General features: G+C 35.7%; 1 protein-coding gene across 2 annotated transcripts in view; it reads left to right on the top strand.

Annotated features, from left to right (window-relative positions):
- The window catches only part of TNKS (tankyrase), a 198735-nt gene that overhangs the window by 101369 nt on the left and 71742 nt on the right, over positions 1-25624 (top strand). For both annotated transcript variants that reach the window (XR_011498859.1, XM_014830978.3), the window contains exons 4-5: positions 10604-10640; positions 11390-11465. Coding sequence is in view for 1 of the 2 variants with exons in the window: in XM_014830978.3 (XP_014686464.2) it covers positions 10604-10640; positions 11390-11465 (113 nt within the window). In the remaining variant the exon portion in view is untranslated. The remainder of the gene's footprint in view (positions 1-10603; positions 10641-11389; positions 11466-25624) is intronic.

Here is a 25624-nt window from a genome sequence, read left to right as displayed (position 1 = left end):
CTGTGTTGCTAGGTATTTAAAATAAAAAGGAACTAGACAATAAAACTGATGCCAAGGGGTGGGGTTCAGTATATTCCAGATAAGAAGATTAAAATGTACAGTTGAGATGTGGCTTCAAGCCCTCTCTACGTAGGAGAATGTATACCAATAAGATAATTTTAAGGCTATGTGAAATTTGACATCTCCTATTTCTATTTCTGCTGTTTGCTACTTCAGATAAAAATGTTTTCTTGACTTACATTTAGGCAGACTTGAAACAATTTCCCAAAGAAAAATACTAGAAAATAATTTTTCCAAAAATTGGGAACATGTTCTCTTCATTTCCTCAACTTTAAAATCTTTCTTCCATATTTTTCTGAAATAATAAACATCCTCATATATCTCCTTCTCAACTGAACAAAATAAGGAAAGTAGATAAAAGTATAGGAAGAAAGTTAAAACCAAAAGCAATCATGATAGCACAATAGCCTATTGTATTAACTTTATAATAAAAAAAGATTGAGTAAATTAATTAAGTGAATGCTCAACTGTATTGATTTTTTTTTTTTTTTTTGAGGAAGATTAGCCCTCAGCTAACTACTGCCAATCCTCTTCTTTTTGCTGAGGAAGACTGGCCCTGAGCTAACATCCATGCCCATCTTCCTCTACTTTATATGTGGGATTCCTACCACAGCATGGCTTTTTGCCAAGCAGTGCCATGTCCGCACCTGGGATCCAAACTGGTGAACCGTGGGCTGCTGAGAAGCGGAACGTGCGAACTTAACTGCTGCACCACTGGGCCAGCCCCTGGACTTTTTTTTTGAAGCTAATATTATGCCCAGGAAAGAAACAAACTGGCTTTTCAGACATTATATCTCAATAACTCTCTTTACAGTCTTTTACATACAAGATTTTCCAAAACTGCTTCTCTTGGAGAACATTTTCTTTATTATGTCTGAGATGCCCCTGGCTAAACTGTGAACCCCCAAGGTCTCTCTTGAAATTGGCTGTACAAGAATCAGACTGTTCAGTTTTAACAAGTAAATTCATAATTAAGTAAACTAGCCATGTTATTTGAATAGATTATTCTAACTTACTGGGCATTTTTCAGTATATGAAGTTTGAATCTGTGGTAATAATTCCGTTAAGTACAAGCTGAATCAACAAATTGTTGCTACTATGATTATGTTCATTCAGAAAGATTATTGGACAAAGTATTAATCTAAGATCAAGATGTAGATATTTTGAATTTCTCCATTAATTTATAGCTATGTTACATGATATTCCTGGTCACACATAAAGCTAACGCATCAAATCACAAGCTCCGTTACATTGTGATCCATTCAATGCCTTCTCTCCCCTTCACATTCCTTCCATGCTTATTGCCACCATTTATGTGCTTTTTCCTCTCACCATTGTCCTACAGCAGCTCTGTAACTAATCCCCACTGTCTCCAGGTCTTAATTTATTGAGTTACCAGGTTAAGTTCAGCTTTAATTACCTTATTCTACTGCTCATAAAAAAGAAAAGAATGATTGCTTCTTCCTATGCCTTACAAAATAATATTCAACTCTACAATGTAACATTCAAGAACCTTTAAAATATAGATCAACTTTATTTTTTTTAATTATTATTGTGTCCCCCATTTCACTTCACCTTCCCAACGTATGCTGTAAATTTGACATCAGTCACTCTCCCCCAGTTACAGCTTGCATTTTCCTGAACTTCTTTGCTCATGTTGATAACAATCCAACCGCCAATCCATCTCCACATGTTAAAATCCTGTCCAAAAAATGTATGGCCAAGCTTATATGTGACTGACTCCATGAAATCACTTCGTATCATTCCGATTAAAAATACTATCGAAGAGCATAGATTCCAGCCTAGTTTTGCCACTACATAGCTTTAAAATTTTAGACAAGCTATTTACCTATTCTGGGTCTTAACTAAATCATGTATGAAGTAAGGATAGCAAACTAGTTTATTTTGAAAGCCAGTTCTAAGATTATATTTAGAATCAATAGTGTAAGCCAGAAGCTTTTTGTTTGTTTTCTGTTTGAACAGAGGTTTTTAACTTGTGATAAGTTCTTAGAATCCAGCAAGTGTGTAAAAACTCTAAAGCTGTAGGCAAAAATTTGAGTTTATGTTCTCACGTGCACAGCATTTCCTCCCTAGGGAGAGAGTCTAAAGCTGCATTCATTAGCTCCTTAAAGTTGGTCCATGATCCAAAAAAGCTTAGGAACTGTGGTTTCTCTGATATGAATCTTTTGTTTACACGGACACGCACAGTGTCTCTTTCTCTCTCGCAGTCCCAATGGTAGACAACTGAAAGCTTTAAGAACATGGTGCTTAGCTTTGTCATCTCCTGAAAGTGACCCTCAACCACTTGTCCTCAACACACCTGACAAAGAGTGGTCACCTGGGTGATATGCTGCCATCAGCAACAGTACACTGCAGCCTGCTAAATGAAGAAGATGTTCTGTGGATTTGGTGCCATTCCTGCTGTGCTTGCTCTGATTCCATCACTTTTCTCCTATGATTCAAGATTGAGTACATGGTACAGTAGCAGTAGCTGTATTACACTCAGCATATTGTAGATAGTGGATATATATTTGTTAAATGAATAAATAAATGATGTTATTCAAAGGAGAACTAATAAATGGCTTTTTTTTAGATGGAATACATCTTTTTAAAAATTAACCATTTTAATTGCAGTAACATTGGTTTATAACATTATATAGCTTTCAGATTACATCATAACATATTTCGAATTCTGTGTAGATTTGCAAACCATGTATCAGCTAAGAGGTTAATATCCAAAATATACAAAGAGCTCATACAGCTCAACAACAACAAAAACCAACAATCCAATTAAAAAATGGGCAAAGGATCTGAACAGAGATTTCTCCAAAGAAGATATACGGATGTCCAACAGACATATGAAAAGATGCTCAACATCAGTAGCTATCAGGGAAATGCAAATGAAAACTACAATGAGGTATCACCTCACTCCAGTCCGAATGGCTATAATTAACAAGCCAGGAAACAACAAATGTTGGAGAGGATGTGGAGAGAAGGGAACCCTTGTTCACTGCTGGTGGCAGTGCAAACTGGTGCAGCCACTATGGAAAGCAGTATGGAGTATCCTCAGAAAATTAAGAATAGATCTACCATATGATCCAGCTCTCCCACTGCTGGGTATTTATCCTGAGTGGTATTTTTTTAAAAGAGAATGAGGGTTTGAATGAGAAAGATTATGCCTAGGATAACACCATTAATCAGACTTGACTAAAGTTAATTAACTCTAACCCTGAATAAGAGATTTAGTGATACTTTTGGGAAAATATAAGAAAAAATAAGTTAAGCATTTGCAGCTGAAGAAGTAAATCACAATTGGTGCTTCTTGAGAAGACCAAAATTGCTAAGTCACTGCATGTTTCAGAGACTTTGTAAACCAAGGACAATCATAGACAATAATCACAGTGAAGACAAAGAGTTCTTACATCACTCAAAGAGTAGTCACTTGTACTTCTACGTTAGCCCTCATTTCCTTAGTTCCTTGTGCGTGTCATAAGAAGCAGAGGGCTGACAGTCCCCAAATAGGGGTCACACAGAACTCCAGGCCCTCAGTAGGCTGATGCATTGAGGGGCCACGCCACGCTGATAAAAGCAAGGACTGCAGGAAAGTAATTTTCTTTTCACAGATAACAGCATGGTTCCTATAAATCAAAATATGGTTTGTTCATATAGTCTCATAGCCCTGAGATTGCAGGTACTACATACAAAACAGTTCCTTTGAATGAAGAGATCAAATTTGTGTATTTGCCTTGTTTAAAAAAAATACAAAAGACAGAACAAATGAAAATGAAGAATTAAAGGTCTGCAAATTAGTTCAATTTAGGTGAACTGCCCCACAAGAGGCACGGTTGGGATTTCCAGCTATGAGGTTGTGCAGTACTGTCATATTTCTCATTAGTCAATGTTTTCTTTTTTGTTCTTATTACTTTCATAGAGGTGACATTTCATATTCCAGAATTAAGAATTTTTCAGATTTTAAAAAAGACTTGATTTAGCGTTTTCTTAGGGAGTTAAACATACATTTACTATACAACCCAGCACCCCCACTCCTAGGTATTTGCCCAAGGGAAATGAAGACATATGTCTATATAAAATCCCGCCTGAAGTTTTCTAGTAGCTTTATTCATAATCACCAAGAGCTGGAAACAACCCAAATGTCTATCAGCTAGTGAATGGATAAGCAAATTCAGATGCATTCGTGTAATGGAATACTACTTAACGATCAAAAGAACAAATGCTGATCTGTCCAACGACATAAATGAGTCTCAGAGGCGTTTATACCAAGTAAAAGAAGCCGTACTCAAAAGTTTCCGTATTCTGTGACTCCACTTATATGACATTCTATAAAAAAATACATCAATAAGGGGACAGAAATCTGATCCGTGGTTGCCATGGAGTGGAGTTGGGAATAGGAGGTTGATGATGGAGGGGCCTGAGGAAACTTTGAGTGATGGAAAGGTTCTATATCTTGAGATAGTGACCACAACTGTATAAGTGTCAGAATTCAGAGACCCGTACATCTAAAAGGGTGAATTTTATTGTATGTAAATTATACTTCAGTAAGTAAATAAATAAAATAAGAAAAAAACAGTACATCTACTGTATCTTATAAAACATTCCAGTCAAGTCTTGGGCTGTACCTTATAATCAAACATTAATATTTTTGCAGTGAATATATGACAGCTATGTATACTAAGTGGGTCAAATTTTGCCTCCAGAAGAGTTTTTAGAGCTTTTTGGATTTGCAAATAAGGAATTTTGGGTTGACGACTATAGAAAAAGGACCACTAGTGTAGAACATAAAACTATTGGCCAAATTGTTTTGGGTCAAATATGGATTTTACTTTTCCAGATCACTTTTTTGGGAACAAACATTGTGAAAGTAAAAAATTGATGTCCCACTTTTCCTAGTGATGGCAGAGCTGGAACTCACTTCAGATCTTTTATCATGTAGTCCAGTGTTTTCCCCTGTATTTCATGCTGATCAAGAAGTTGTTTGTTATTCAGTAGGGGGAAAAAAGAGTTTTGGCAGTGACAATTTTAAGAGTAAGAGTAATATGGAAAGTAGTTTTAGAGTAAAAGATGAGCTTTTAAATAGACATCATAGACACTCTGGAGTAGTATAGTCCAATAAAGGTTTCAGACTGTTCCGTCTAGTATTCTCTCTGCACCGTCCAGTGCGTGCCATGTCCAGTATCTGCACTAGCCACGTGTGCCTATTGAATACTTGAAATATGGTTAGAGCAACTGAGAAACAGAAGTTTTTTTTTTTATAAACTTAATTCATTTAAAATTAATTAGTCAAGTGGGAGTGGTGAATACTGTATTGGACAACACAACTTAGAGATTATAATGGTATTATAGCACAGGTGCTGTTTGAAGTTAGCTGGTGTTGGCTAATTAAAAAGATCAAAGTTGTAGGAGGCAATAGAGGGGAAGTTCATTTTCCACCAGGAAAATACTGTCTTCAAGCCTAGAATTTGAAAGCCCCACATTATTCCGTGTTTGGAATGGATAGAGAGTTAAACACTGTGACCATGACTTAACTAATGGTATGGACTTTGAAGCCGGTATCAGAGTGAGTGGGAAGATTAATAGAATTCAGAAGTAGGAAGAAGGCATTGAGAACTCTGATAACTTTGTAAGTTTTCTCCAGTTGTCCTGAAAATATTCATGAAAGATTTCAAACGGAAAAAATAATTCAAGAATTTCTCAGGTCATTGTTTATATATATAGTAGAATATCAGTCTGTCTGAGAATTGCTTTTGATGGAAGACCTAGCTTTAACCTCTTGAGATTAGATTATATCCCGGTGCTTTGGTGAAATTCTTTCCATAACTGCATAGCTGGTTCTGAATTTTCAAATCTGTTTTCCATAGAGGCTGTCGGTTTAGCTACAAGAATCAGTTCTTCTCTTATATTTCCTAGTACCGTGATGAGAAAATATCTTGATAAGAATTATCAGTTCCTAGTACTACTTAACACTCAGCAACAGGGATCCCTTTGCTGATAACTACTGAAAAACGGTCCCTAAACCTGACAGCTGAGCTTCTTGATTGCAGTCTTTACATAGCTCTTCCCTTGAGAGCCTAACACACGAGGAATTAAAGCACTCTGTGGGAAATGCAGCATGCGTTCATCATTTGAATAGACCAAGAATGCGTTTTCTTCATTCCTTTTCCCTTCGTCCAAAATGGGGAAACAAACCAAAAGGTAAACCCTGTATACTTATACTTTCCTTTTTTTTTGCCCTTGTTTACAAGCTCATGTGGAAGTTCAAATGCTTTGAAATAGGTTTGTTGGAAATATTTGGCTTGTGTTTTATAAATATGTTTAACCTATTTAAAGCTAGTTATTGTTTTTGAAATTGTTTGGTTGCTGTTATTGTATTGTTACTTTTCTTTTAGTTACGTCACTTCCTCCAAAGCTCAGATTTGGTTTAGCTTGTTCAGGGCCTGACAGGTAGTGAATAATACACGGTGAAACCTGAGACAGTTCATTTAACTGCTTTGGCGTCAGTTTCATTAATTGTAAATGAATATGTTGTGAATGATCCCTTAGAAGAGCTTTTCTGAAATTGGGGTGAGGTGACAGGAGAAAGGTGACTTTCAAATTACCTGCCCCCTCATTGCATAGAATGAGAAATGTTACTGATAGGCATATATTATTCATACTTTCAAAGTAGAGGAAAGAAAGGTTATGATTCTTTTTTAGTTTCTTGTTGCTTTAAGAATTTGTGATTCTGTGTTCATAATCTTGCCACGCTTAACAAAACCAAATGACTCAATTCTACAAAACTGTCTGTTTTGATCCTGTCAGTTGCTGAAGAAAGGGGCAAAACTCCTCAAAATGTTAAAATGGAGATGTCGATAATCATGACTTCTATTTAGTGATTTAGTTTCCTCATTTTTCTTTTTCTCCCCAAAGCCCCCCAGTATACAGCTGTATATTCTAGTTGTAGGTCCTTCTGGTTGCACTATGTGAGATGCCGCCTCAGCATGGCCTGATGAGCAGTGCCATGACGGCACCCAGGATCTGAACTGGTGAAAGCCTGGGCTGCCGAAGCGGAGCGCGTGAACTTGACCACTCGGCCTTGGGGCCAACCCCAGTTTCTTCGTTTTTATTCGAAAAGCAGTTTTGCCTTTACACTAAGTGAAAGAGAAGTTTCTAACTCCCTCAGGGAAATACAAACGGGAATTTTATTTTTATCCTTCTTTCTGATAGCATGCCTATTTAACACATTAACTCATACCCCCGTCCCCATGTATGTACAGTGTGTGTGTATTTGTATTTACAGGTATGCCATCATTAGTTAGTTTACTAATAAAAACAATTTAGACTTTGGAAAGTAAACTTTGTGGCTTGCTTTTTTTTTATCCCACTTATTTTATTCTAATCAAAGAAAAATATTTTAAGCCATCTATTTTCTCCATTCCTGGCTACTATTATCTTGACTATAATTGCCTAGTTTCTTTTCTGGCTGATCTATTGCTAGCCTTTATCTGGATGTTATTAAAGAATATAAATGCTCCATAGAGCACCATAGTCTCAGCCAGAGTATTTTCAGATTCTCAGCTAAAATGAGACAGAGCTGGTGGTTTGGCTGTTAAGTAGGTAGCTCAGATTTGTTGTCAGTGTGTGTGAGGTACTCTAAATTTATTATGTTAGTTGTTCCCGCGATGTAGCATTGAAAAATAGCTTCGGCTGTTCATGGATCGTAGTCCTTGGGCACCAGATAGTGGATGTAGGGATGTATTGCAGAAAAGCTGATTAAAGTACTGTGGTCTCTAACAGTCAGAGTGGAAAGTCATTTGTAATACCTGTGTCTAACCCTGTTGGGTGTGCCTGTGTTTCCTTTTGAAAGCTTTGGTTTATTATCAGCTTATTCATGAGGGAATAATATTTTTGTACAAATGTGCCTTTTGGAGAAAACATCAATAAGCAGGCTCTACTTGACGAGATGTTTATGTAGGGAGACTGATCGCAACTTGGAAGACCCCAGATCCTTTGCGGTTTCACTCCCTAGCTTATTGGAGTCGTGTTTCACTGTCACTTAGACTTCGGTAGTAGCTACTTCCAGTTACCACCTGTAATGTGTTTTTACTGTATATCAGGGAATTTGTACTTATTCCAAGATATAAACTATGTCAGAATTCATTGTCCCATCTTCCCCCTGCCTTGGGCCACTTTGCTCCCCAACCAAAGTTCACTGGAGTGGAGTATGGAAATATTTTATATAATCACAAAACTTACAGATCTCTAAATATGCGTGGCACTCCCCTTGTTAAATATTTCAATATTTCCTCAATTGCTTTCAAAATAAAGTTCAAACTTCTTAGAGAGCCATTCATGATCTTTCTGTTTCTTCTCGGCCTCCTCCTTAGCCATTCTCCTGCAGATGTTCTTTGCTTCAGATTTGCAGAGCCACCATTGCCTTTCTCAGTTCTCTTACTTTGGTGGTTTCCTTCTCCCCACCCTTCTTCACCCGAGGATCACCTGTCCTTCTTCAAAATTCTGGACAAGTTTCCCCTCCTACAGGAAACCTTCCTTGAACCACAATTACCCTGCCTCTTCTTAATTCCACTTAGACTAGCCTTTAAGGTCTTTATAGCATTTCATAAGATTATTTTCATAGTCTACTATAAGCATTTGTTTACTTGTCTGTCTTGTTTAATAGACTAATATTCCTTGATTTCAGATACAGTGTCTTTTTTTGGTATAGAATCTGGCATGTAGGTCTTTCCAATAAGTGTTTGTTGACTGACTGACTGACTTTTATAGAAAATTCCATGCTTTGGTTTACTTTCCTCTTGATTCTTAAGGCATTTGAGAATATGGGTTATACCATTTTTCTCACAAGGAGCTTTTTAAATTGAGTCACTAACTTCCATATTGCCAGCTAAAATTTTTAATAAAGGTAAATCTTTGGCTTTGGGAAGGCAAGAAACCTTATTGGCCAGAGGATATAATAACATGAATCTTAAACTGTCAATCAATTAAAGAATCTGGAATACAATGTATGGGAAATTGAAGAGACCAACTCTTATGATCATGAATCATGCATTGTAGTTTATCTGTGTATATTATTGAACCTGTGACTTTTTGGTATATAAAATTCCATTAGAAGAGAATAGATATTTAACAACTTTTTTCTTATTTGGTAATAACAGTTTACAGTTTCTAGATTTTAATGTAATCTTAATCCGAGAAGCAAGACAAAGTTTAAGCTAAAAGAATATTTGCTAATGATGGGTTATAGAATTTTTAATGTGTGCTTGGTGGTGCCGAGGTGTCTTCATAGTATTTGCATCAATATTCTGCATTCTGTAGCAGAACAGAAACAAACTGCCAAGAAATCCATATTTACAAATGATAGCATTTTTAAAAATAATTTAATCTTATTTCTTAGAATTATAACACTTCTACTTAATCTAAACTTGTATTTCTTCTTATATGTATACTTAATATTTTCTTTTACATAATTATTTGCTTAGGCATTTTGTATAATTATTTCTTTAGTGATGTAGCAAACTGAGTCATCATATTATAGCTGAATCATAGTCCTGGCTGTTCTTTTCATTTGTTGAATGAATGAACAAATGCTATATTGTTAAAATTCCTTGTCCTTCAGTTAAGCTTGCAAAGGAAATTTGTTAGTTAGATCTTGAGTACCCTAAGAAATTTGTATTAAAGGTTTTAAATTATATGCCTATTTTCAGTCTGATATATTAAAAAACAGAATGGAGAAAAATTATCCACATCTCCATAGTTGGCTATCTGCTCATTCTCAGAGACCCCAGCCTCCTTTTTAAAATATTTTTAAGATTTATTATTAGTTAAAATTTGGTATTGAATTTGTATAGAGTGTGAGGATTGCAGCACATTGGAATATTATTGTCATTTAAGAATGTGTTCACTGTTTGGGTTTTTGGAGCGCTGCCTTCAAGAGGGTTCATAGCATTTGGTACGTAGTTCACGTATTTCTAGTCTACAGACCTACCCTATCGAGGCAAAGGCTTCATGATCCTGGTATTTTTTTTCTACTGCTATAACTCAGCAATGGTAATTAATTTTTTTTAAAAAAAACTTTCCATGTCATTTCAAATAAAACTGAATTTTTTTCAAGACTAGTAATTTGTACCTTTAAAGAGCCACATTATTTTGCTTTTGTCTCAGAATGTATTATGCTTCACAAGTATACTGTGACAGCCTGAATAGGAAAGGGGGGAGGGGGCATTGTCTTCAGCTGGCATGCTGTTATCAGAGGGAATGTGTTTCTGGACACGAGATTTAGCATTCATTGGTTGTCTGAAGAAAGCTATTTCATCTGAGGATTGGACAAGAAGCTGCGTCAATTTGCTGCCCGTCTCCAAGGCACTGGTGATGCTGCCTTCACAAGCTGGCTAACGTCACGGCTCCATCACCCAGCGGGGTGTGGACTCTCTTTTTCTGTTCTTCTCTGTTTAATTCTCTGTTTGCTGCCTACTGCATTTCTTAATCTGTCTTCTGCCAAATGCTAACAGCATGATATTTTGCAATCATCTAGGTGAATACAAGAAAGACGAACTCCTAGAAGCTGCTAGGTAAGTGATTCCATTCATTTTAAGTGAATATAATGCATTTAAGGGAGAGAAGGGGGAGGGCAGGTGGAGGACTGTAAAAATTATAACATGTTATTGTCTTGCTTGGATTTTATGCAATAATGTGGCTAAGACTTTACACTAAATCTTTGTATATTTTATTTTGCATGATTAGTGTATTAAATGAGACTCTTGCAATACGGTGATGATTATAAGGTTAATTTTATTTGGAACATTTCTTAAGATAACTGCAAACCTTAGTTGCCCAGCTTTTCGAATGGTATTCTTGGAGTATTTAAATACCTCTATCTTCATTTTTCTCTGAAAATTTTTCTAGCAAAGCTTGAATGAGGGGCATAAAGTAAATGTTAAAATTCTCATCCATTTTCTTTTGTTCTTGGTCATTTATAATTTAATTGATTAGCTTTTTACAGCGTTTTCTATGTATTTTTAACTCCAGTGTTTATCACTTAAGAGAATAAAGTTTGTTTGTAATTAAGAAGGTGACTTTATGCAGATAAATAAAAACAAATAAAAATGTAGAAAGCTACATTATCTTAAGATGTACCACTATATGATGATTACAGGAATTAATTAGGAATATATTAATTGAATTTAGCAAAAATGATTCAGAACCATATAAAAGAAATCAAAGCAAACTCACATTATTTTCCACTCTCGTGAAAAATATCCATAAATATTTATAGGAAGCTGTATAATTTTATAGGAATTGACTTACTCTGTTTTTATAGGAGTGGTAATGAAGAAAAACTAATGGCTTTACTGACTCCTCTAAATGTGAATTGCCATGCAAGTGATGGGCGAAAGGTAAGTTATTTAAAATGTAATATCCCCCTTCTGTAATTTCTTTTTGCTTTATGTTTAAAATTTTTGAAGTTGGCATATATATGTATATATATACACACACACATATATATGGCTGTATTTTTACTGGCATCTTTTCACAGTAAAATGAAATGCTGCTGTATCTGTTATTGGCAGTTGTGATATATTCATAGAGCTGGTGAAGCATGAATCTTCAGTCTTTTCTTTTAAATGTCAGACGCTGAAAGTTGTTTGTTAAAAGGAACTGCAGCTTTGTCAGTGATTAAAATTATAACAACATATATTATTTTCTGTGAATGCGAGTGGAAATTGGAAATATTTGTTTACGTCCTATTTACTCACCTTGTTGGGATATTTGCAGTTTGGATTTCTTATTTGGTAGAGGAAGATTTGTTTGCTACATACCGTCACTTTTTCCATTTAATGCTGAGAAAATGTTGCTAACGGTTTTTTTAGATCTATATAACAGCCTGCTTTTTGTTTATTATTTTTTATTGGCTAAGTTTTTATCATGGTATGTTGAAAGAAAATAGATTAGAGCAGAGAGAAATATTCCGCATTAATATACAGTTGTCATAAATGTAAGGTAAAATATAAAATATACAGCTGGCATCTTCATTATCTGCTTTGTATTCTTGCTGAATGTAGTCTGAAGTGTAACCCTTTACAGCCTTTGGTAACTGACTGCAAAGTTTTGCAGTGATTACCTAATAGATATTGAAAAACAAAGCACTCTCTTCTGTAGTCTTTTTAAAAACAAGTTAATTTTTTGATGTTCAAGAATGGCTTTTATATTTGGTTTCAAAATGCATTTAAAGTTGACACTACAAATATTGAAGAAAATCATCTTGTGCCTAATATTTAAAGAATGAATTCCTTTGAAATTATTTATAGTGAAAATATGCTATGGAAAATATCAGGACGGCTGGTATGTTCCCCTTAGAAATAATGAACTATTTTGCTTTTAAAAATTATTTTTCTGTGAGAGTGATAATTTTATAGATCCAAATTATTCCATTTTCCTTGGCTGCCTTCACACTTTTTTTGCGTTTTAATGAAACTCATATATTAGTGGCAAAGAATTGAATCCCTCAGACTATATGTTATTTGTTATTGTAGATGGCTCATATGTCATTTCACATGGCCTAATGAGTGTTCAGTTTCTCTGGATAATTTAGGGAGAGACTTCTACTTTTCTGGAAGGTTAAATTATGTGTATATCAAGCTATAAATTAACAAGGATTTACTCAGTACTATTTATGACTTTTGGGAGATATTTTTAAATGATAACTGCTTGTTTTTCCTTCAATTTTGAAGTTCTTTTGGGGATTTTAACATTTCTGAGTTACTTTGAGCTCCGAATTTTGTTTGGATCCTCTCAGTAGATAAAGTGACTTTTATCACCGGGCAGAAAAGGGCCTTCTTGTCTATGGTAAGTGCAGCTATATCTTTGGACAGAGCTCTTTTAGGGCCCAGCCTACTTCAGCTTCCCATGGCCATTTTAATATTACAGAATTTATGTGAGATTACTCTAGCAGGAGTCAATTTCCATCCCAGCCTTTCTCCCATCCTTACCCTTATACTTTGACAGCCCTGTTTCTAGTTCAGTAAATCATAATAATTAAGGAGCGTGAGCACTGATAATTAACAAATTACCTCTTGTCCCTGCCTCACCCTCTACGTAAATATATAGAACTCCTTTATTTTTCTTTTTGCCCAAAGTAGGATGCACTTGCCTCATTCCTTTAGCTGGAACCAGTGTATTTCTCATCTAGATTCCTATGTTCCTTCTCTGTATTACTCTATGGCATTTACCACAAAGTTTTTGAATTGTAGTTATTCATACATGTCTTTTTCTCCTACTCATCTGTTAGCTCTCTTTTGTGTTTTGCACATGAGCCACCCTGGGACTCTGCATGTAGTAGAAGCTTAGCATATGAATATACTCCCTGAGAAACATCATTTTATTCTGAGTGGAAAAATCATCCATAGTCTTTGCCATTTAGAAAATTAACTCAGAAGTATCTGAATGGGATTTTATACTTTGTTATTATATCTTATTATTAGAATTATTTTATTAATTTATTTTTGAGTAGTTATACCATGAGGGAGAATTATATATGTTAAGGTGTAGAATATTTTTAAGAACACGTCTCAAATATTATACTGAAAGATTCATAACATAATTTAAATAATGCAAAATTATAGAAAACGTGCTCCTATACTTTTTTAGATTATTACTTTTCTCAGATAGAAAAAGAAAATTAGACTTAAGCATTTATTAGGTTTTGGTACTATGCATAAACATAAAAATCATTCAAAATTGTCCATCAGTATGCAAAATGCAAGTAAAATGTCATAATTAAAATTGAATAATGTTCATATTTAGATATTACCCTTGTTTATGGCACAGAGTAATTCTTATTAAATGTACCAGTTGCAGTAAAGCCACAAAGCAGTACATATTCTGGGTGCTAATGGAGGTGGGGATAAAATTCCTTAGTTATGACAGTATCTTTTCTTTTCTTGCTGTTGATGTCAAGAAAATGCATAAGCAAATCTAGCTGCTAAATTACAGATCTGTCTTGTATATTTAGTAATTTTTCATGCTATTTGCATGTGTTTATTTTGAATTAGGAAGTCAAATTGTATATTAACAAGAGGATAAAGGTACTTTACCTATATATAGTAAGTTAGTCAGGTATATAAAGTTTTATTTCTTGGAATTGCATTTTAGAAAACAGTGCTGAATCAAATTCATTTTTAGAGGGTTTCCAAAGACTATATTAATGCTTGACTGAGTCCTTGCCTATCTCTGTTTTTACTATGATTCCTGGTTTGTAAATTTAAAAAGCCGATGGAAATGTCAATTTTGTAATGTTTTTAGAAGAGAAATGTTCCTTATACATTAACTAGTAGGTGGAGAATGTGCCTAGATATATGTGGGGGTTTTAGACTTCAGCATTCCTTTTTATTGTAATACGTGGGATTATAAAATGACAGTGTAAATTTTAAATAGTCTCTTAATTCTGTTCCGTGACCTGATGATTATCTAATTAGTTAATATGTGAGTGGTTAATATTTTTATTTCCCACAGACAATTTTTTTTTAACCTGTAGAATTCTAAAAATAGTAAAGTATCAGTAAGGTTTTAAGTAGTGTCTCTTGTAATATTATGCTTTTATTTTACATGTAAATCAAAGTGGATCTTGGCTACTCTAGAAATTTCTAGTTGTTGTTTTCCCTAAACAGCAAAGGCAGAAAATTTTTTTGTGGTGTTTTGTTCTAAAATGCTACTTTCATACAATTATATACACGTTCTATTGATGGCCACTAGAAACATAGGGACATCGATGTAATTTATTTTTCTCCTATCTCCTGCCCGTTATTATTAGGCATAACGTTCCACAGTTCCTTATTTTGAATTGTTGTGAAGTGCAACCAGATCCTTAAAACAGGTTTTTCCCTTTCTAGAATTCTTTATTCCTGTACTTTCAAACTTAGATTTATTGTCCTTTATTCTCCCTTTACAGTATTTTCTATAAAGACCAGACATTTTATTAGCAATTGTCCAAATATTCTTACCTTCTTTGATATGTAAATTTAAGGTGGTGGTAGTCTCATGTTTTTCAGTATTAATTTTCAGAAAGATACCTTTTTACAATAAATGAAAATAAATATTTGAATACATCTCAAATTATTCCATCACTCAACCCTCCTCAGAGTTTTTGTTTTTGTTTCTCTCATGTTATTTCCTTTTCCTAGCTGCCTTTATCCCCTTCCAGAATAAATATCCTAAATTTATCCCTTCCTCATAACAAGGAATAAGTTGGAGTTGGGCATTACTGTACATATTCCTGAATAGGAATAATATGTATCTTTCCATGCATGTACTGTGTCATTATTGCTGATTGTATGTCACCAAATATTGAAAGTAGCTAATACGTGGTTGGTACTTTATTTTTATAAAGTATTCAGTGTAATTTCTAGTATTTCAGGTTTCTTTCTGCTCCTTTCATTCATTCAGCCAACACTCAATACTTGACATGTATAGATCACTGTGCTAAGTGTCGTGAGAGATAAATATGTATTTAATGATATTTGTTCATGAGGAGCTCAGAAATTGATAGAATGATTAAGACATTATCCAGTACATTGAAGCTAATGCTCTAAAAAGTGTATGATTCCTTCTGCTGTGATACAGTTGTAAAGTGTAGATTTAAGGTGGGTTTTTTTCTGGCCCTTTTATTTTTAAAGCACTAGTATTTAGACATGAATGCTCTTCTGTAAGAAAGCACAAATTTAGATGAATAGGCAGTTGGAGGAGCATGATTTAGATTCAGAAAGATTAACTGAAGCGTTTCTTTAAATGTCATATTTCTACTGTGTAAATGTTTGCTTCTGTAAAATAGTTAATAATGAATAAGACTCTGGAAATAGAGAAAAGTAAAGTGTTTAAAAACTATTTTTAAATAGAGATCAATCAGAAATAAAGTAGAATTTAGTACCATCCCTGGAAGACACCATAAAAAATTGGGATTTAGATGAAAGGGCAAATAGGCTCTGAAGTCACACAGATTGGCTTCTCCTCTCTGCTCTTCCACTTTTTAAGTGTGAGACTATGGCGCTACAGTTTTCAGTATATTCATTTGTAGAAGGAGATAATCATACCCATTTCACAAGGCATTTGAGAGGATTAAGTGAAATAATGTGATAAATGTTTACGGTTTGTAGCACATAGTAGAACCTCAGTAAATTAGATCCCTACTCTTCCAATACATTTTTTGAGGCTTTTGAATGTATTTAGAATGGATGCATACATACTTTTGAGTACGCCAACATTCCCCACCTCTCTGCTTAAATTGTATTTATTATCTAAGCTCAGTCCCAGGTGGTATTTGGATAAACTGTAGGTTACCAGGTAATCTACAAGACGTATAACTGAATTAATTCTTTTGGAGCTTGGTCTTTGCCCCCTCCCTACCCAACATCGCATTTAATAAATAAATTTGTTTATATGAGCAGCTTATGAATTCAGAGTGTGTTCTTGAGGTATATCAACCCATTTTTAAGAACATATTGTAAAAAAATTATCTGGCTGAAAATAATGCCACAGTAGTCATTTGAATTCCATAAAGCATATCCAGTGAAGCACAAAGGATATATAAGATTAGTGCAATTTCTTTTGTATTTATATTAAACTTTAAGGTTATATACATTTGTCATATTGTAATATAGAATTTCTCAGTATTCTTGGTTAACTGCTCCCTCTCTCAGTGTAAGTCCTCATTAAATACTGTGTTTGACCAGGATTTTAACAATCCTTATGTGGTAGATTGTTGCTTTGAAGACCCTTCAATGAACCATGCCTCTCATTTTTTATGCCCTTGTCTAGTCCCTTCCCATACTGACTCTGAGCTAAGCCTGGGACTGCTTTGATTAATAAAGTGGAAGTGATACTATGCCAGTTCCAGCATTAGCCCCTGAATTGGCCCGGCAGCTGCTAGTTTCTTGCTTTTGGAATGTGCTGTCTTGGAACCTAGCTGCCATGCCATGAGGCAGCCCAAGCAGCTATGTGGAGAGGTCCATGTAGAGAACTGAGGCTTCTAGCCAAAGACCCAGGTGATCTCAGTTAAGCTTCTAAATGAGTATGACCATCCAGGCATCTCAGACATTCTAGCCTTTGCTGAGCTCCCACTCCAGCCTCCAGGTGACATCACCCATCCCAGCACCCTGGCTCATACGACAGAGAGCAGAAGAGCCTCCAGGTAACTCACCATTGTGGGGGTGGTTTGTTATCTAGTAATAGATAACTGAAATACCACTACTATAAGAAAATCTAATTTAATGCTTATTAGCTATTGGGCAAGAAAGATTACATCTTTTCTCAGATGGATTACTGAATATGGTTCTTGCATAGCTGCTTGGAATAATAAGTGAAGATTTTAAAATAAATCCCCAGATAGATTTATTTCTCTAGCTATGTTTAATTATTTTGAATTTATATCTTAGAATATAAGATTTTTTCCCCCTAAGAATGCAAAAAAATAATTCCATGTGCATCTTTTGGGGTCATGGTATTGTGTGAAAAAGCAGGAACTTGAAGCTAGAAGACCCAGTTTTAAGTTAAAATTATTACTAGCTGTGTGATCATGGCAAGTTTTATTATATCTCTGAGTTCTCAATTTTTTAGCCTAAAAAATGAAGAGTATGGGCCACGTGAGCTCTGAAATACCTTTCAACTCTAACATTTTAAGACTGTAATGTATTTTGTTATTTACTTTTCATCACTGTTAGTAGTGATTACCAGTAATCCAGACTTGGATTATGTAAAAGTCTGTAGAGTCACGCTACATAAAACACTTGTGGTGTCTGGAATAAAGTTCATATGGATCCTCTTTTCCCTTTAAGAAAGTGTTGGCATTACTTGAGGACACATGCCGGCTCCCTGTGGTCTTGATTGGCCTTTATCATCCTCTTTTGTTCTTACCAAAACTTGGTAGATAAAAGGTCACACCATTTTTTAATTTCCAACTTTTATGGATCCTAGCTCAGATGTTACTTGGGATTACAAGAAGGTCAAAATGCAGTAAGTCTGCATTCGGGAACTCTTCACATACTCTAGGTTTAATTATATGTCTAATCAAACCACTTCTTTAAAGTGCATCTTGCTGAGCAATGCGTGTGTTATTGTCATGCAGGAATCCCTTCGAGCAAGTTTTCTTGCCTGCTTATGTTGGGATATATTGTGTAAAATCCTTATGCTCGTGTATATTCATTTTGTAACAATAAGGGCTTGAAAATGTCTTTTTTATTTTTCATTCGGGAATCTCTTCTACTAAAACAGTCTCTATTTTGTCAAGTATGACATTTCTGCTGGTGAGAGTAATTAGTACCCATGCCAACTGTGCTCTGTTTCTCTCTTTGAGAAAATAATTTTTAGTGGAGAGGGACCCGTGGTAAAAAGCAGGTGGTAAAACTTAAGAGTTCCTTTTGGCTCCGCTTGGCCGCCCTCCTCCTAACTTTGGTTTGTCTATACTCATATCCAGTAGGCACAAGTGTCCTGCAGTTTGCAACCTTAGGCTCGTTGAGGGATACAAAAGGAGTGAGTACTAAAGCATTTTGTTGTGAGTATGGTTCATTATTATAATTTGATTTAGAAGCCAAATTACAAGAGTGACGCTTCAGTATATCCATTAAAATGGTGAGAATCTAAGGTTAAAGTGCTTTTTCTGTCTCTACTGGTAAACCAGACTGTGTAGGGCAGGGTGCGTTACAGCTGCAGCAGTAGCTTGAACAACATCCATCTGACAGAGTGGCAGGAGAGGATCAGGAAGAAACACAAAGGAACTTCAGTGGCATTGCAGGTGTCCTAGCTCTTCAGCTGAGTGCGATGCTGGGTCGTGGGATTTACATATTTCTATGTATCAGTTATTACATAGCCCTATAATGGTTATGATTTCATTATGATCTCTTTGGCTTAATGATCTCTTTGGCTTCAACTGTTCAGTTTATATAAGTTGACAGTAGAGGATTCGCAGAAAGTTCTTAAATCCTTTTAGTAAAGGGTGAACTTTAGTGTGTAAAAAGGCTTCCTTAGGTACAAAAAGAAATCTGATTTCAGAAACTCTTCTCACCTGATGAGAAGGTGCAAAAAGCGAAGAGTTAATTATGGATTTGAGAACTTTGAAATTATCTATAGCTTTGAGTTAGCATTGTTAGAAACAGTTGTTTGGCCACAATATGAAATCAATATCAACTATTAATTTCTTAATTCATTGTGTACCAGTTACGTGGTGTCTTACTTAGCTCTGGCTGCCATACCGTGGACTGGATGGTCTAAACAAGAGAAACTAGTTTCTCACAATTCTGAAGGCTGGCAAGTCCAAGATTAAGGTGCTAGTGAGGTCGGCCTCTGATGAGGGGCTCTCTTCCTGGCTTGCGGAGGGCTTCTTTCTTGCTGAGAAAGGAAGCATGCTCTTGGGTGTCTCTTCTCTATAAGGGCGCTAATCCCATCATGAGGGCCCCACCTTCAAAACCTCATCTAACCTTAACTACCTCCTGAAGGTCCTGTCTCCAAATAGCATCACATCGAGGGTTAGGGCTTCAACATCTGAGTTATGGGGAGAGGGGGACACAAACATTCAGTCTATAACATCTGGTTATTTTTGTATCACTTTTTTTTTTTTTAAAACAAGTATAATTGCTCAGGAAGCTTACTTCCCTCCCCCCACCATGCATATTCATCCATTCACTCACTTCTCAATTAAATTAGAATTATAAAAGGGAGTTTCTAAAAGTATCAAGAATCTTCATAATATTCTTTTTAAGAGAAGATTTCTTTCAGGGGCCGCCCCGTGGCCAAATGGTTAAGTTCGCGCGCTCCACTTCGGCGGCCCAAGGTTTCGCCGGTTCGAATCCTGGGCACGGACATGGCACTACTCATCAAGCCATGCTGAGGTGGCGTCCCACATGCCACAACTAGAAGGACTCACAACTAAAAATATGCAACTATGTACCAGGGAGCTTTGGGGAGAAAAAGGCAAAATAAAATCCTAAAAAAAAAAAGATTGTTTTCAGTGACTAATAAAAAAACATCTTTCTCTACGAAGACTGGCATCAGTAGTAGAACTTTAAAAACACTGTATCATGCATAATTACTTGAAATTGCATATTTGGGTAGCCAAGTTAGTAAATTTGGAAAAAATGTTCCCTCTTTTGCTTTTAATTTTTTAATAGTAACATGATAATACCCTACTCTGAATACCCTAAAAATGCCCATTAAGTAATCTGCTAGTTTCAAGGAGGGTCAGTACCTGTTGGAACTGGGGAAAGGGGGCTGTGGGCAGGAAACAGCTAGAGATCTCTGCTCCTGGCTCCTTTGGCTGCCAAATTCACATATGCAAACTCAGAAACAACACAGACTTTATTACTGAGGGAACTTTGAGGTGCCATCGTATCTCCCAAGTCCTAGAGCTCTTAACCACATTAAAATCAGCGAACAGAATTCTCATTCTCCCAGTTTACACAGTTAAAATGACCATCTAATGATCTAAGGGGGGATGATTTCCTCATAAATAATCTTTCAGTACCCATTGGTGTAGCTTGTTTCCTGTTTTAAGAACAAGTCATCTATCTGTTGAATGTTAGTGAGAATCTTTGATGTTTAAATTTGAAAAACTAAGATTGGAAATATTAACTATAAAAAGGAATTCATGTGAGGTTTGGGTAGAGTGAAAACTTTTCTCCTTAAAAGTATGAAACATCAGGTTACTATCACACCAAGAAACCTGGTTTCCATAAAGTCTGCCAGCTGTTTCTCGGTAAGCAATGCAAAAATGCAAAATTCATGTTGCACCTTCTGAGCGTGCCAAGCATTCTTTTCTTCTTTTCCTCGTACAAACCCTGTGAGAGGATGCTTCAAACTCATTTTCATGCATACATTTCAATTCTTCTGCTGATTCTGAGACTGGCAAAGAGAAAAACAAATTTCTGGCTATTGAAGAATCCCCTTGGAGTTTCCACAATGATAATGTTAAGTTAAAATTAAGTTGGCATTCAGAGCTTTATTCTCAAAAAGATTACCCTATGGATTTCCTATTCCTCCTGTCTATTTCCTTTCCTCTATCCTTCTCTTACCAATACATACACTTAAAATAAAGATAGTCCTTTGTATTCTCACTTTAAAAATTAATTTTTACTATAGGGCAGTTGAGGTACAAAAACTTTATTTTATAAATTCTACAAGTTTTTTTTTTTTGAGGAAGATTAGCCCTAATCTAACTGCTGCCAATCCTCCTCTTTTTGCTTTTTGCTGAGGAAGACTGGCCCTGAGCTAACATTTGTGCCCGTCTTCCTCTACTTTATATGTGAGATGCCTGCCACAGCATGGCATGCCAAGCTGTGCCATGTCCGTACCCAGGATCCAAACCGGCGAACCCTGGGCTGCCAAAGCGGAACGTGCGAACTTAACCGCTGCACCACCAGGCTGGCCCCTCTACAAGTTTTTAAATGCCTTAGGTTTCTTCCTAAAAATGACTACGTATGTTACCTTAGAGAGGGAAGAACACCCTCTCTAAGGCTGTGAAATATCAGTCACTATATACCTCTGTTCTTGTAGTCCTCTTCTAAATAAGATGCTACGAGTTCCAGATAGACTACAAGAACAGAGGTATATAGTGACTGATATTTCACAGCCTTAGAGAGGGTGTTCTTCCCTCTCTAAGGTAACATATGTAGTCATTTTTAGGAAGAAACCTAAGGCATTTAAAAACTTGTAGAGGGGCCAGCCCGGTGGTGCAGCTAGTCCGCCCTCTCAGTGCAGTGCTGGAACCTTCACCCTGATAACTCGGACATGTCGTCATCTGGCTCTGCTTGAGTACATTTTTAAAAAATGAGAGCTCTCTGGTTTGGACCAGACCATATCTGCAGTTAGTGCTGAATTTAGGGTTTCTTGCTTTAAGGAAGTATATTGACCAGCCAGAGGGTGACTGGGAAGGAAGTCAGGAAATTATTCTGGAAGAAGCAGTTGAGGCAACTGGAGGGGTTTAGTTCAAGAAGAGACCAAATGACTATCTGTTAGAGATGCATAGAAAAGTCCTGCACTAGGAAAGAGGCAGATAAATTATCTTCACCAGTTTCAATATTCTGTTATTCTGCCTTGTCCTCCAAAACTTATTATTCTAGACAACTTCTATTGTTAAGAAGTCCTCCATTTCTGGGGTGCTCATCCAATGGTATGGTCACACTCTCATTGTTGATAGGGTTTGGTACGTGGTGTCCTGTGGATCCCAGTGCTGAAGTAGTCAGAACTACCAGAGCAGTCCCTGCTCCCCTCGAGTCACTCTCCCTGCCACTCCGCCACCCTAGTCATTTCTGAGCATCCTCTCCGGAGCCCGAGGGCCCAGCCAGAGGTGAAGAAAGAAGGCACAATGAGAGTGCTGAAGTCAGACTATGTGGGTATGATCTCCGACTCTGCTATTAACTTATTGCATTGATCCCCCTGTTCTTCAGTTTCCCCATTTGTTGTATGGGGAGAATAATAGTTTCTAGCTCTGGTAGTTGTTGTATAAAATAAATAAGTTAATACATATAGTATACTTTGAACAGTGCTTGGTATATGGAAAGTACCCAGTAGCTTTTAGCTATTATTTTCAATAAAATACTTTGTATTTTCAAAACGTTTTTATATCTTCCATTTCATTTAGCCTTAAAATAACTCTGTGAGGAAACTAGTACTATAGTCACCTAACTCCCCCCATTACAGAGATTGTGACTTAAAAACATTAATATGTTAAATGCTCTTAGGTTATGGAGTACTATCATGTCTATTAATGAAAAGTAATATCCTGGATGTAGTCCACTGTGACAAGACTGTATCTGTGTTGGTGTGTTTAGCTCTAAGCACTGTGCTTTAGAGAACCATTGACCAAGAGGCCCAGGACCAGAGGAGAAGACTCATACTGGGAAAGAAAACATCATTATAAGAGGATCTAGTAATGTGTATTCTGTAGAAGAGACAAGTTAAAGGAGGCACGGTTTTTGAGAAAGGTGTAAATAAAATATTTTTTAATTTATTTCTACTTTGGCTCATCAATTTTCATTCTCCAGACAGTTTCTCTTTTAAATTCTCTTTATAATAGAAGTTGAGAAACTTCAAGGAGGCTGTCTTATCTTCATTATGGTCCTACTTAAAATATCCTTTCAAAAGACGGACGTCAGAGATGAGATATATTTATTTCCATGGACTCTTGCCCATATCGATTCTCTAGCTTTTAATTTGTTTGGATTCTGATTTAAGTATCACTGTCTCAAAGAACTTCTTAACTATACCTAGAAAGCAGATTAATCATATTGCTGTGCCTGAAAGAACTTTAATAAGCTCTGATTATGTGGTTATTATATTTTCCTGGGAATTTTGTATTAATGGCTGATATAGTATTTTTTTAGAAGGAAAGCAAATACTGATCAAGCTTAACCAAGTGATAAGTTTGAATGAGATGTGTATTGTTAAGATAGAGCAGGGATGGAATAACCTAAGTGTCTATTTAGGGGTGACGGGTGAGTAATTACAGTATAGCTACATAATGGAAAGACTATGCAAAGAAGAAGGTAGACCTATATGTACTAATATTTTAATAGACAAAAAATATTGCAAAAGAATATAATATGATCCATTTCTGTGACAAAAACAGCAACAGAAAGAAACTCAAGAGAAAAACACACATTGATATACATAGAAAATATCTAAATAATACTTATGCTACTATTTAAAGAGTGGTTACCTTTGGTAAAGGGGTTTGCTGGACTAGAGGGAGAAATGGAGAGAACATTTTACTTTATATTATTTTAGAGGGGAGTGTATTATGTTTATAATTTAAAAGAGAATTCTCTTGAGGAGGAAATAGTGAGTAAATGTTAAGTAATTGTTAATTGAGACCAGTTAAATACATATACATTGTACCTCATTTTTGAAATCAGATCTGAAAAAGCATGTTTTTACATGTCCAAAAAAGTAGAAATGAGTGTTGGAATTTTTAAGTTTAATGATTTTGTGTTTGTTTATAAAAAGATGACAGGAACTTAAGAATGTTGCAAAGATGATATCTGGGATTCAGGAGTTCAGAGAGGTAGTACTTACAAAACTGTTGGTACGTTGACCCATCTTGTCACTCAGAGTAGACTATTCAGACATAATATGTCACCTCATGTGATACTATGTGAAATGAATTGTATCTATGAAATATTCTTGCCGAAAAGGTTTCATTTGAAGGAGGAAAATTAACTTCTAATTTACATGAAATACAGAATATATAGGCACAGGTTAAATAATCATACGAGAAAGAGAACACATAACAAGATTTCTTCAACAAGTCAGTATTGTGAAAAAAAGAAGAAAAGGAGGGATGAAAACAGTTGTAGACATAGGGAGACTTAATTAAAGGCACAATAACCAAATGTATGGATCCTGATGCCCAGCAAACCAACTTTAAAAAGTTTTTGAGACAGTTGAGAAGTTTGAATACTGACATGGACATTGGATTATACCAAAGATTTACCACTCTTTTGTCAGATGTAATAACAGCAGTGGGATTTTAAAAGAAAATGCCCATAATTATTAGAGGCACTTACAGGAGTATGTGGGGTGAGATGTTACAGTGTCTTGAATTTTGCTTCAGAATACTTCAGTGGAGAAAATAAAAGAGACAGCAGAAGCCAGCGTAACAAAGTCTTAATAATTAATGATTGTTGAATCTGGGTGATTAGTACCTGAGTGCTGAAAAGATCTAAAGTTTTATCTTTTGAAACTATTTTGTAATTGTAACTGTAGAGCAAGAGTCTCAAGGAAGAATTCAAATAGTTTGTTATATTATTGAATATATTGTATATTCCATTATAGTATGGAACTGAGAAAGACTGCACTTAAGTCTTTTGAAGAAATGAATTGTTGGATGGAAAGAGAAGTATCTTTTGTCATCTCTTGAGCCAACTCTTAATAGAATTCTTTTCCTAATTTGATAAAGTAACGTCTTGCCTTATTCAGAATGTATATGTGCACTTGGCCATGGGTACATGGACATGCAAGTGCACACACACACACAGTTTTCTGACTTGGACAGCTCCAGAAACCAAGAAACTCATTCAACATGAAGTCTGGCTAGAGTAGAGTGATCAGCTATCCCTGTTTGCCTGGGATGATTGGATTTCCTGGGTCCAGGAAAGTCCTGGGCAAACCAGGATAAGTTGGTCATCCTAGTCTTGAAAATCCCACAAAATTTGATCTAGGTCAAACTGGACTTTCATCTTAAAGAAAACCAAAATACACCATACATCATGAGGTTAGGCAGCTCTCTGATGACTTACACCATGGCTTCACAGTTGTGGTTTTGTTCTTTCTTAGGGAGTACAGCAAACATCACACAGGCCTTTGTTGAAATGTAGGTGTAACTCTTTCACACAGATTTAAAGTCACCCAGCTGGATTATTCGTGCCCTCTGTTCCCTTTTAGTAATGTAAATCAAAAGCTGACAATAACTTTCATTGTGTTTAATATCCTACAATATATGAGGTACTCTGTTCAGCCTTCAAAACATAAAATTAAGATATGTTCTCCATTCTCAATGAGCTCATGGTGAATTAGA

Source organism: Equus asinus, chromosome 27 (genome assembly GCF_041296235.1).
Source record: "Equus asinus isolate D_3611 breed Donkey chromosome 27, EquAss-T2T_v2, whole genome shotgun sequence".
Classification (NCBI taxonomy): domain Eukaryota; kingdom Metazoa; phylum Chordata; class Mammalia; order Perissodactyla; family Equidae; genus Equus; species Equus asinus.
The sequence above is the reverse complement of the archived record's forward strand: the minus strand, read 5'-3'. Positions and strand labels throughout refer to the sequence as shown.